The sequence below is a fragment of the Halichoeres trimaculatus genome, unplaced genomic scaffold (genome assembly GCF_033239565.1).
Source record: "Halichoeres trimaculatus isolate MK-OKI-2021-1 unplaced genomic scaffold, fHalTri1.1 fHalTri1_scaffold_19, whole genome shotgun sequence".
NCBI lineage: Eukaryota > Metazoa > Chordata > Actinopteri > Labriformes > Labridae > Halichoeres > Halichoeres trimaculatus.
In genome coordinates, this window is record NW_027437197.1 from 17,794,626 (window position 1) to 17,808,129 (window position 13,504).

At 44.2% G+C, this 13,504-nt stretch overlaps 1 protein-coding gene across 1 annotated transcript in view; it reads right to left on the reverse strand.

The window, feature by feature from the left end:
* LOC141808127 (ATP-binding cassette sub-family C member 4-like) overlaps positions 1 to 13,504 on the reverse strand; it is a 37,990-nt gene that overhangs the window by 13,192 nt on the left and 11,294 nt on the right. Inside the window, exons 20-25 of the mRNA XM_074694509.1 lie at positions 10,207 to 10,286; positions 2,978 to 3,128; positions 2,083 to 2,202; positions 1,890 to 2,000; positions 1,697 to 1,794; positions 312 to 503 (exon numbers count right to left, since the gene is read on the reverse strand). Coding sequence (XP_074550610.1) covers positions 312 to 503; positions 1,697 to 1,794; positions 1,890 to 2,000; positions 2,083 to 2,202; positions 2,978 to 3,128; positions 10,207 to 10,286 — 752 coding nt within the window. The remainder of the gene's footprint in view (positions 1 to 311; positions 504 to 1,696; positions 1,795 to 1,889; positions 2,001 to 2,082; positions 2,203 to 2,977; positions 3,129 to 10,206; positions 10,287 to 13,504) is intronic.

Sequence of the window (13,504 nt, forward strand, 5' to 3'; positions counted from 1 at the left end):
CCCTCTGCCTTTCCCTCGGCCTCTCCTCTCTCTTACAGTGAATAAACAGTTGTCATTGGCAGGTAGCTCAAAATGCAAATAGGGAACAAATGGATCCACTTGAACAGTCTTAATTACATGATATGTATTCCATGAATCACAAATGGTATAGTAGTGGAGATTCAGCAGCACAATATGGTGTCCCTTTAATAATTGATGTGAGAATAAAGCCACATGAAAAAGAAAATCCCTGCATGCCTTCTACACTCGCTGCACATCGGCCTACGTCACACGTGGTGTAAACCAATGAGCGTGGAAATAAAGAGAATCACCTTTTCTCTGGGAGTGAAGACAACACTGAGGTTCTTCAGGACCAGAGCTTCACTGGCAGCGTAGGAGAAGTTGACCCTGTCGAAGGTGATGGAGCCTGTGTTGGGCCAGTCAGGCGGAGGTTGTTTGTCCGTCTCCCAGGGAGCTTCACTCTCCAGCTCAGCATACTCGACCACCCTCTCCACTGAGGTCATCTTAAAAAAGGTAAAACAATAAAAAAAGGACATGTATAGGTACTAAAATTGGGCTACCATCTCAAGCTCAAAGATGTGTGATACATGTGTTTTAAAGGAACATTCCACAAAAGTATTATCATACTCCAATGAAGTTGAAGGAACAACAGATTATGACACAACATTTTATTTTTAAAGTCTTGAATTGAGTCCAAACACTCTATTTCTGCACTTTCCTTAGTGCAACATATCAGAATTCAAGATTAGACCCCTTGATAGTTTTTAGTCCAGGGTTCCTGATTGAATTCCAGCGATCATCAGGGAAGTTTTAAGTTCAGTATTTTTCCAACCCCTCCAGAAAAAAAAAGTCTTCAGAGGTTTTGTAGAGCTGTCTTTGCCGTGTCTAAAATCTTTGGCGTGTCTTAATAAAACACTAAATTTATGTTGTTCAGCCTTTGCTATAGAGGGTATGTGTTTACGTCATTTCCGCCATGGGACACGCCCACTCCAGTTGGACTGAGTGGCAAAACAAACCCCACTTCGCATTGCGGAGAGCGGCAGTAAACACAGCGAAACCGGGAAAAATGGGAAATATGACATGAAATTAAGGAGAGTTGGACTCTACATTGATTTGTTAAAGCTGTCAAAGAGCCAGGGGTCCACAAACATCAACATGTGGCCAGAAATCATATTAGGTATTTATTTGTACTACATTTCAGTGCCGAAAAACACACAATGTAAAGCCTGAAAGCTACAAAAGCCTCTATATGATTCAATTTACGGTATACAGTGGGTTGACCCAAGTGAATACACATATTATCTATTTGTACTTGTTATAACATAGACTGTATTATCAATAAACATACAGTCCCTGCAACGGTATTTAAGTTTAGTTAATATCAAATACTTTAAACAACACAACTACAACTGCTTTGTGCTGGAGTTCCCCCTTATTTGGAAAACTGTGTTAGCCTCAGTTTAAGTGAGTGTACAAATCGTGTCGAGCACAAGGTTCATTATCACACAGAGACAAAAATGTCTCAGTGATGAAAAATGCTAACATTTGGAGACTTTGTTATTTAAGGAGTGATTTAACCCAAAAATACAGCATAAACTGATGTTAACTGTGACATCTGCTTGCTGTGACATCACGTGCATACCCTCTATTCTCTTCACACACTTCAAAACTGACCGAGGTTGACTATTTTTCTCACCATGTTCTCGATTTCTGCACTCTGCCTCACGCCCCACTGGAACATCCCTGTCAGAGTCACAGCATAAGACAGAGCCAGACCCACCGCACCTGGTTCCACTGTAAGTTCAGAAAAACAAATCAATTCACAAGTCAATCATCGTCAGCTCACAAATAGCAATCCACATTCAAATAAAGTATAAAGGCCGCAGTACCATCCCTGAGGAAAAGGCAGCCAAACGCAGTGATGGTGACAAAAATGGAGCAAATTCCATCAAGACGGACGGCGAACCAGCGAGAGGTGGTCAGGAATAAGAACCAGGCCTCTGGGGATAAACAGATGAATGACATCAGATCTTGGTTTTATAAAAGTTAAACCCTCAACTAAAGATTCTCTGTCACTCTCACCTGAGTGCAGGTCTTGATAATCATCGAACATTGTCTGAAACCTCTGCTGAACTTTGAAGGCACGGATGGTGCTCAGGCCTTGAAGGGTTGAGGAAAGATGGGAGAACACCGGACTCCGAGCTTCAGATGGGTGAAAACACAGAACAGCAGCTCTATTAGAATTTTCACAGACATAAACTAAACCAGCTGAGATTAAAAATTCAGGTTCATATTTTAAACTCTTCAAGCTGTATTTCTTAACACAAGCTCGTTTTAAATTATAAACCAAGGACAGTTTTCAGAAAAGACTTGTTCAGTTTTCTCAAGTGCTTCTGTTCCAAAACACTTTACATCCAACAGAAGAAAAGTCACGTTTTTTTTTTTAAATAATTTTTTCTATCAATCAATGAATATAAAAGAATGTGAATGTGTGTTGTGTGATACAGACATTTAATACTCTCTGACTGTGAAACAGTTCGTATTTAGGTAAAGGTTGCATCTGAGTGGTCTTTTGTTTCTCTTTTTGTGAGGTTTACAAAACCAAAGACAAAAACCTAAATGTTTCCTCTGAGCTTCATAGAAGAACTTTTGTTCCATAAGATGATGGAACCTGTTGGCCGATGTGCGTTCGGGCTCTCAGCCCAGAATAAAATGGATGAACTAAAGCCTGCACTGGCCTAGTCATGCCCACTTGGCATTTTTCCCATTGTATGTGATGTCATGAACTCCCGTCTCTTGAGGAAACTGCGTGTGGCCGAGCCATAGGCCACTGCCACCTTTAGCCTTTATGCTAATGACCATGGCTTTCTTCAATGGTCTATTAGCATTCCTGTGGTCTGCTTTTGTCTCTTTCCGTGAACGGACATGCCCACCCCACCAAAAAAAAAAAAAAGAAAAGGAAAGAAAGAGAAATTACTGGTAGATTCCAGGCGCTTGATGTCTCTGGAGGTCCTCAGGAAGTAACATCGCAGGTACAAAAAGACAGCAAGGAGGGGAGCGACAGGAAGCAGGATCCAGGGAATGATGACGGCTGCTACCGCGATCACACCGATGACTTGAAGAAACACCTGGAAAGAAGAAGAAAAGAGAATAACATGCTGCTATGTGGGCTGCCTCTGAAGCAATGAGGCCTATTTCTTCAGGCTAAACACAGAAACTCTTTTGGTCCTGTTTGTGTGCGGCCATCGTGGACACACAGAGAGGTAACAGCAGGTTATGGGACTGAGGTTACGTGACTCACAGTGTGAAAGGAAAACGATCACAGTGCTAATTCTCACTTAGTAGCAGGTGAGAATTTACCACTTGGCCACTGCGGCTCATATCCCCGGCTCTCCTGGGCTTTCCCTTCAACACTTCTGGCCTGTAAGCCTCCCTGGCAGAGCAGGCAGCCAGTAGGCAGGGCCACAGTGACTGGCAGAGGGCTCTGGGAACCACACTGTGGGTGTCTGATACATCACAGAGAAGCCACAGAGCCCGCAACAACACGATGACTCATCACCCGTGTTAATGTCTCTGTGACACATCTAGACCAGGATATCAGAGCTGCCTAAAGAGGATTGGAGGTGATGAGTCTGATGACAACAGAGCACACAAACCTCCACTGTGTTTAGAAGCTGGGAGAAGCATCTAAAAAAGAAGCTTATGATTAAATATATTCAAAGGTATAATGCTTCTACAATAGCTCATGTGAACCTCACTTATTGTGGTTTCATTTTGTACGTTTTAAGCATCAATTGCACAACATCCAGTATTTCTAGTAGAGTGCAGATTAAGATTTTAAATAAACATGTTGAATAAGCCAATCAGTAATCTGTAGTCTAAACTGCATAACAGTTCAAACTTAAACTTATCAGATGGTAATCCATTAAATAAATACACCACCTGTATGGGGTCATTTTATCATGAAAGTATTTTTCATAATCAATTTTAAAAGTTCATAAATTTATCTAAAAAAAGTCTTCTGAACTTATTTCAGAGTAAAATTATTCTTCAATGTTTTTTCTTATTGCTGCTTACTTTCAGTCTGTGTCTGTTTAGGCGCCCCCTGTGGGCAAGGATGTGAACTGCATCACCTTTTGGTTCTGTTGATTCTAAGAAATCTTTTTTGGGGGGTGAAAATAACCTGGCAAACCCATTACAAAGACCTACCCAGTTGGCTGATTGATTTTTACCCTTTAAGACATAAACACTTAAGTAATGTCCATTTTTTTCAGTGTGGTGCTTTTGTTTTGTGGTTACACACCTGTGCCCCCATGTGCAGTACAGAGCCTTGCCTCTGAGCAACAACCCTTTACAAAAATGCCCCCCAAAAGACAAAAATACAAAAGAAAGAAGAAATCACAATTAGGATCGTCAAATGTGCAGCTCACTGTGAACATGTTAAGAACTGACCTGATACCTCCCCCTTCATCATTGTTGAAGCAATAAAAGTTATGACAAGGAAACAATTAGCCTGGTTGCTAATGGTCTTGTTCCCCATTAAACGTCATAAAAGTAGCATCAGCATCAATTTAAATCTGTCATACAACCAGTTAAAATCACTCACAGGAGCTTTAAATAAGGGGCCGTTCACACGACAACGGTATTAGGGTGAAACGCAAAAGTTTTGTTGCGTTTCGGCCTCGCGTTTACACGAAAACGGCGTTTCAGCCTACCTAAAATGCAAACTTTTGTGAGTAGCTTCCAGAGTAGGATTTATCTGAAAGGCCGCCGACACCGTTGCCGGCGTTTTCAGTGGAAACGCTGACGTCACACTTCGGTTTGCGCGAGCGCATACAACAGGACAACAGTACCGTTGTTACCGCGTTGTGCTTGTGCTGCTCAATCTGCTGAATCTGCCGAATCTGCCGACTGTCTTCATACGAAATGTGCATCTGTTGCTCCACTTATACACTTAGTACTCCCAAATGCACCAGACGATCAGCTCAACTCTACTTCGGTGGAGATCTCCAAGACGTTGCTTCTGGACAAGACAGTTATAGCGCCACCTGCAGGCCTGGAATGCTTACTACAGCGTTTTCAGTCCCTCAGCATTTCTGTGTAAACGCTTATTTTTTTTCACTGCGTTTTAGCGTTTTCAGATGAAACGTTGTCGTGTTAATAGGGTTTAAATCTCAATAGTACTTTGTCTAAAGAAAGTTTCCCTCATTGCTGACTTAACACAGCTTTATAAAGTAAAGGATATTTAATCAACAACAAAGTATTCTATCTATCATCACTTCATTATTTTGCACCTACTGGACTGAAATGCATGAACACTTCACAGAAATTACATAATTCACAGGTCAGTTATTGTGCAGGACTGTTTTTACCTGTGATACTTTAGAACATTAGTGTTTAACATTCGTGTTACACTTGTACAAAAGTAGCATTCATGTAATGTGTGTTTGCTGTGTTCCCACCAAAGAAAATAACCGGAATATTTCTTTCAGCGCTGAATGTGAGACCGTTTCTTCTTCCCTGAAAGGTACACTGTGTTACATATTTCATACTTGATTCAAAGATGATAAAACTGAAACCTCACACCCTGAAATTAGACCCATCTTAAGAGATGAATCCTCAGACGAGGAGATTAGGATCGAGCGGTTACCTTCAGTGGTCTCACACTGGCCCAGAGAGATGAAAATTTAATTTAGTGCCTTAATTACGGATGTTATCTGCCACTTAAGCACACGTTTAAGCATGATCACTTTCAGTGTAGTTTTATGATGAAAAGCTACTCGATTCCATTTGCACGTCTGATAAGAGGGGTATTACCAGTCTCACCATTGCTGTAGTGGAGCTTGCACAATCAAACAGTGAGTGGAAGCTACTGAGCACAACTGATCCTGAGAATTTCACAGTACATAAGTTTCAATCTTAGCCTTGATGGAAGGCTAACCAGACTGCAAAGTGAGATGGAGGCTCATGAGCCTTTACCGCGGGTTATCCAGGCTTCCCTGGAGGGGGATGAAATATGAACTGAATGAATGTCTTGTGGTATACTCTATTCGTCTTAGTGATACAGTGACACTGCTCATTCATGTTTGCCGACTGGTTTGTTTAAATTCTAATTGGGCCCATTTTGCTTGTCCGAAGCCGCTTTATCTCACAGCGGGGTCATCTGAGGGGACAGAGAAGGAAAAGGAAGCATTAGATAGAAGTCTTGCCTCGTCCTGCTCCCTGGGGCCCGCCGCCGCCAAGGCCATGTTTGATGTGATCCATTTGCGTGGTCTGCCGCTTATCATGTCAGCATCAGGAACACCATGGCCCCCCACCCACACTACACACAGATGCCTCAGATAAGTCATCCAACAAGCATACACCTCACCCCCCTTAGACCACTTCCATATCTCCTATGAAACCACACAGGAACAGAAAACTCCCAAAGCCACATCCCGCTGCACATAAAAGTGGATAAAAGGATGAAAGGTTTTGTATACAAACAGTTTAAATAAAGAATTAGCACTAATTGCTCTTTAGCAAGAAAAGAAAGCTACCGCACGCATGTGATTCAGCCATTCAAGCAAACTGGGCGCACCGCTGCGCCCAAAGACCATTGAGATCTCTGCTGACCCTAATTTCTTTATTTTCTCAGTGATCCTATCATCTCTTTGATGTCCAAATAAATGTAGAAAATTGAAGTTAATTGCTATATTTGTGTTTGGCGGTGATAGCGACTGTTGTTCCGCAGCAGAAAATAAACACTTTTCTTTAATTAAACATCCCTGCGGACACAAGGAATCGGTACGCTTTTTACAACCCCTTTTTCATCCTCCCTTTATTAACTGTCAGTGTGCAATATTTGCCAGTGGGAAAAAAATGTGCAAACAAAACAGGAAATGAAGAGGGAGCGTGGTGAAAAGAGGAATTCCTCAAAAGAAGTCCTCTGTCATCGCTGGAATTTTTCTTTTTCCCTGACAGAGCGGCACAATAAGTTGCAAGGGTCAGTGGCACAGAAACAAAACAGGGCTGTTCCACTCTGACTCTGGAACAAAAGCAGTGACCCACTCCTTTCGGGGCTGTCTTTAGGCTTTATTTTAGCATTAAACACCCAGATGCTGTGGCCTTTTCTTTGAGAGAAATGACTGTGGACACCTCCTTCACATTTTCCCTTTCTGGGGCCATTTTCACTTCATAAAGCTGCAGTCAATGTGTTTTTGTGTGTGGTGAGGAGGGTCTGACACATACTGTGGTGGTCTCAGTCACTGTCTACATTGGTGGCTCAAGTAGTCCTAGGATTAGGCCTTTGTGTGCAGTGAAAAGGTAAAAGAAGTCACTTATTTGGGCTCAGTCAAGCTGCTGATTTCCAACCCCATTTTGGAAATAAGAGAAAGCCTTTGAAATGCGCTCTGTCTCTCCCTCCCTCTGCCTCTCTACTATAAATCACTTGTGTCCAGAAAATCATTCAGCCACTGCTCTTTTCTCCTTCCTCTTGAAAACAACACAAAAACTGCTTCACAAGTCAGAAGTCGCTCCCGGAAAGCGAAGAATTCATTCTCTGCATCATGTTAACGAGATTGCAGATTAGATTAGGACTTTGTTATGTAAGTTCCCAGGACTGTTGGACTGAGTCAGAGCAGCTGAGGTGCCGGACCACAGCATCATGGGAGACCACACATACACACAGGCTGGAAGCTGTCTGATGAACAGCCAGCTGAACACACACACACACACAAACAGCGAACACTGTTTTCTTTGTTTTAATCCTAATTTGGCTGAAATGGAGTCAAAAAAAAGTTGTGTAGACTTCTTTAGACTTCTCGTCTCACTGTGTCACCTCACCTCGTGCAGGTAAACAATAGCGCCGACATGACACCATGCTAAAGGGGATTTATGGCCCATCTCCAGTGTTTCTCAGGATAACCTGTGTAACGCCCGGAGCGAGCGCATTCTTCACTCCTTCTGTCACCGGCGTGGTAAAGAAGCTGAGAAAGCTGGTGAAATCCCATCCTACAGCACTCGTGGTTACGTCAGCAGTTCTCATATCCCACAAAGCCGGTGAAAAGACCTGACACACAATGTGCCACAATGTACGGACTCACACAACGATCCACCCGCCAGTGTTTTCAGACAAAGGCCATTTTTTGCTCTGTGTTTGTGCATGTCTTAGTTACTTCATTGCTGAGTTTGAGTCTGCATACCTCTAATTTTCTCTGCATGCAGATTTATGAGTCAATACTTGTGTTTTTATGCAACTTACATTTGTGAGACTTAGACACAGAAGGTGACAAAATGTGTTTAAGATGACCCTCTGAAAGCAGTAGAGACCCCACAGTTAGTGGTGTGACTTGGTCAAGAGCCTTCACACAAAATCCTCCACTGAAAGACCCCTGAACTCACCCCTCATTGTCTTGGCCTCCTCCTCTGCCCCCTCTGTGAAAATAGAGGCAACCCGGGATTTAAAGGTCAAGGCTACACAAAAGCCGACAGTCCCGAAAGCCTGAGGTGTTTTTAATTGACATTTCTGTCATTGTCCTGTGACCATAAAGGAGGAAGAGAAAGAGGCTTTTTTACAATACATTAAATTACTACTAAATGAGACCTGTGAAAAAAGTGGGGCTGTGGGGTGTAACCAGGTTCCCCCAGCTGGAGGGAATCCCCTTGTTAGGCGGGTTTGAGGGGGCTGTGAAGTGCTTACCACACCATAAAGGGAGGAGGCTCTGGTGCAAATCCTCGCACAGAAGCGGCCTCTCCCCATAGAGAGAGATAAACCAGTTAGGCCATTGTTTATGAAGTTTCACTTTATTCCCCCCTGACAACCATTTAAACAATGACTATGGGGAAATGTCCCTCCACGAATGAGCAACAATAGTCGGGATCAGCAGCTTTTCTGCGTGGCTAATACTTTGATAAAAAGAGTGAAAATCGTCCTTCCTGAAAGCATTAAAGAGTGCTGCATGAAAGACACCTGCAAACAAGAGTAGAAAGCAGCACAAACAAAAGTGTTTTGTTCAAAGGATGCCACTTTTGTCCACTATCACTATCACTTCCCTTCTTTATGGTGCTGCAGGAGATCAGCAGAAATACTGTGCATGGTATATATCCTGCAGAAAACTCTCACTGCAACACAGAGACAAGCTCAAACCTGTTTGTTTTATTTTATTAATCAGGTTAAAGTAAATATAAAGAGATGGAGAAGTTGGTCGTGAAGTGTGATATGTGCATCACAGGTCTTGACCCAGTCTACTTTCACTGTTTTCAGTTGGACCTATGGGCCATCTACAAAGTTATTATTTTACTCCAGCCATTATTCACCTTATTATCAAAATGAGGGAACCCATGGCAGACAAAAAGCTTTTGTGCATATGATCTTTTGTGCTTTCAGCATTTAAGATGGCTTTTGTCTACTGTGAGATGGGTATCTGCCACAAACATCACTCAGGCATTGTGGAGGGGGGATTCGTTTTCAGTGCGCCTTTGTTCTATTCTTTGGCCCGAACCAAAGAGCCACGCCTGCTCCTCTACCTCGAATTGTGCAGCGAACATTCCCTTCTTTGTGGTGCTAGGTGCATGAGCTGGCTCATCTCCGCGGGCTTTCGTGGGAGATGGCTGTCACGGTGGCAGGGTGGCATTCGGTAACCCAACCTGGCCTCGCACCAGGGTGGCCCTTGGCTACCTTGGCTACGACTTCGGAGCATTAGGTGAATTGCGCCGAGAGGTGCAGGTCCCTCACTTGGATCTGTTCCAACTGACCTGTCCCCTTCCCCCTCACTTCACCACACCTCCAGCTCTTCTCCTGCAGACACATCATACGCCTGCTGCTCACACTTCTTCTCTTTGCCACTCAACACATCATCCTCGTCACCCTCCTCCTCCTCCTCCTCCTCCTCCGCCTCTGTACTGTTTCCCTCCCCATCGCACCCATCATCCACTCACCTTTTATTCCCTCTTTGGTACCTTTTTACTCTCCCAATAACTCGCTTATTCTCCATACACATTCTCTGAAGATGCCGCTTCTGTTGTGTCACAGTGAGGGAGCCACGCCCTCAGCCTATGTGCACACTTTTATTAAATCTGTGCAGGCGCTGGGCTGCGCTGGCGGGTAATCCTACAGTAATTGTTTCCAGATTAGGGGACCCGGACCACAAAGCAGGTTTAGCCAGGCATGAAATGGCCTTCCCATGCTGCAGCGCCAGCGACCAAACCTGTCGAGGTGAGACTCACCTGAATAAAGTCCACAAACGTCCATGGGAGCAGAGAGTCCAGGTAACCGATGTCTTTTGAGAACCTGTTGAGGATCCTTCCTGGGAAACAAAACAAGATGACAAAAGAGATGTGATGAGGGTAGAGCAGATAGATGGGAGATGGAGGCACGTGATTGGCTGCAGAGATCAGTTTTTCTGATTATAAAGATGTCAAATGTAGGGTTAGAGTAAAACTGAGAAAAAATGTGTTTTGTTTTTCCGTCTTTTTCTAAAGATAATAAAGAAACTATTACCTCATTCTCCTCTAGTGTCTTTAAATGGAGCTTATACATTGAGTGTGACATCAGAGCAACAACACAGGCCTTTCCAATATAAACAATGAATCATTATTTGTCTAGCATTTCATAAAGACTGCCCTACTCTTGGCTGAATACGTGAGGGAACCCTTTGTTCGTAAACAAAAGGGCAACAGAAGCCGCGTACCTGCCTTTATTTTCTGAACGGCAGTGTCGGTGACGTTAATTGAGTTGCATCCAATCTGCTCAGGTGTTCATTATTTCGCCTGGTGCTCTGCAGGTGCTGCCTTTTATTCCTACTCTTCAAGTAACTTTGCTCCCCCCTCCCTCCTCCCCTCTTTATTCTGATCCCACAGCACATAAGATTACACTCCAGCTGCTTTCACACACTGTTTACTGCAGGGTCAGTGATAGCAAATCCCCACACTACACTCGCTAAAGGCAAGCAAGACAGAAAGGCTTTCTCTATCTCTGTCCCTGAAGGAAGCCCTCAGACTCTCAGAGGCAGACAAAAAAGTAGCAGAGCAGTGCCAGAACTGCCACAACAAGAGCTGGGCTCAAGTTAAAAGCCATGAAAAAAGCAGTTGTGTTGAGTCTATGGTGTATTTTCCCAGTCAAAAGCCCACAAAACTGTGTCATAATGCTTGTCCTGTGCTGCGGAGACGCTCTCACGTCAACACATTACTGAACAAACACAACATCTGGTTAAAGACGTCGTAAATAAAGAACACACAGCTTCAGATAAAGTGAAACTAACAACTTAAGCACACAGGGGAGTTTATCGAGGCTTGAAAGGGACATGAATCTGGGTGCGACTTGGTACGAAGCACAATGTGGCGGTATGGCGCTCTGGAGGCGTGGCAGAGCCGTGGCACCACTGACCTAAAAGTTGCCTCCCAGCTTCCCAGTCAGTCCTACGGAGGTGGGCCCTGTAATCACCTCTCTCCACGGCCGTAAGCAGCTTACAGCTTTATCCAAAATGCCGCTCCTGCCTAAAAACATGCATGCAGACGAGGCCGGGCTCCCCATAACAGCCATTGCATAAAAACCCAGCCAGAGCATTATTCCCCGCAACAACCCAGCAATGCTCCAAATCAGCACTGATTCAAAGTCAAGTGGCGTAAGCATGTTGTACACTTGGAGGCAGACTAATCTTATTCACAGTGTGAGTGCCCCTTTAGCATACAGACATCCCGAGGGGAGGGTTCATGCAAGGGGGTAGAGCTGCTACTATACTAGTGCAGAATATTCCTGCTTCAGCCTGGCACTGGGGGAAGTACTTGTCAAAGTGTATTTGCCAAAGATCCAATAATATTTTTATGTAATTTTACTGTCTAAGCCACAGATGACCCAAATTCATGCATATCTGACAAACAATGGCAATAAGAAAAGGCTAGGTTTCTCTGGGTTACATCATACTATGGTTGGAGGGTGTTAGAGCAGGGAACATCAGTCAGCTATCAGCTGTTTGACAAGCGGCTCAGTTAACATGGAGTTTCAGAGGGGATGAAGTGAAAGACCCTTCTCCATCCTACACACACTAAAGAGGGGATACATTACAGTGATGCAGTTACACAAAGACATTCACCGCATGGAGATGCCTATGAGGTAAGATCTGCATGGGACAAAGGCTTCAATCACTTTGGATGGTTGTCAACAATATCACCTATTGTGTGGAGACGGGGTAGATGTCTCAGGATATCAGCAGCATTAGTATCAAACAATTTCTCATGGTTGAAGACTCCAGGGGTGATTTGCACCACTTTCTCAGGCTCAGGAAATATCAAGCCCTCCCAACTAAGGTGGCCCCGTAAGGTGGAGATATTAGGTGAGCAGGGCCCCCAATCACACTTAAAGAAATGGAACAGTGGGGTCCGGCTAGAGAAGGGCGTGTGGCAAATCGCTGTTCCCTGTAAACATCAAGATAAGGCGGCGACTCAGAGCCGCTCCATGTGTGGGCCCCAGCGCAGACGGAAGGGGCCTTTCAGTGAAGCAAGTGCGATAATGAAGGAATACTGGGGAGGGGGCTGCCAAGGCTGGAGGTGGCACAGCTCACCTGCACTTCCATGAAGGGGCCCACAGGCCTGGGGCAGCCTCCCACCGCCGGCGCCTTGCTGCCAATACTAATACATTCTAAATCCATTCTCTTCGCTCACACCGCCAGGCTCCTGCAATCTCCTCTCCTTCCCTTTCATGCAATTAAATAGTGGAAGTGCCGAGCGAGGGGGAGCCCTATCAGCCGCGCTGCACACACACACACGGCTCCATCTCCACATTCAATTTACACACCTCGATATCATCACCTTCTCTGCAGTACTTCCTCCACTCTGCTCTTAACACTCTTGCATCCCAGACCTGAAATACAGACATTAAAAACATTGCCTCTGTAGACACAATTAGAATCTCACATCACCCGACTACAGACGATCTAATGTTCCTGTGTCGCAGCACAGCAAACTGAGTGACACCCAGCGCTGAGATGGCCCACTATGCTGGAGTGAAAGAGGACAGTCGAAGTGCATGTGTGTGTGAGTGTGAGTGTGTTGACTGAACTCCTTCACTGTGCTGATGAGCTGAAGCCCTGGCCTGCAGTCTCTGAGGGGATTAGCCCACTCAATGACACTAAATTACAGGGATCAACATCAGCTCAACACATCCACCGCTGTCTGTGCTGCTCTAACTGGATCACATTTGGGTGAACAGCTGTAATAAGACTGTACATATTGCTAAAATTCAGCAAACATGAATATTTTAAGTCCTATAAGTTCACAGAAAAAGAGCAGTCTGCAGATTTATCGCTATCATCTACATATCTGTGTGTCATCAAGCAGTATTGTTAAAATATAAAAGTTTTAATCAGCAGAAGCCTCAAACTATATCTACACAGAGCGAAAGATAACACAGACATATGATTGAAATACCACAGAGGCGCTCAATGGCTGATAAAGCAGAGCTACAAAGCCCCTCCATCGATCATAATTCATCACTGCTGTGCTCTTTTGTTACATTCACAGAATAACA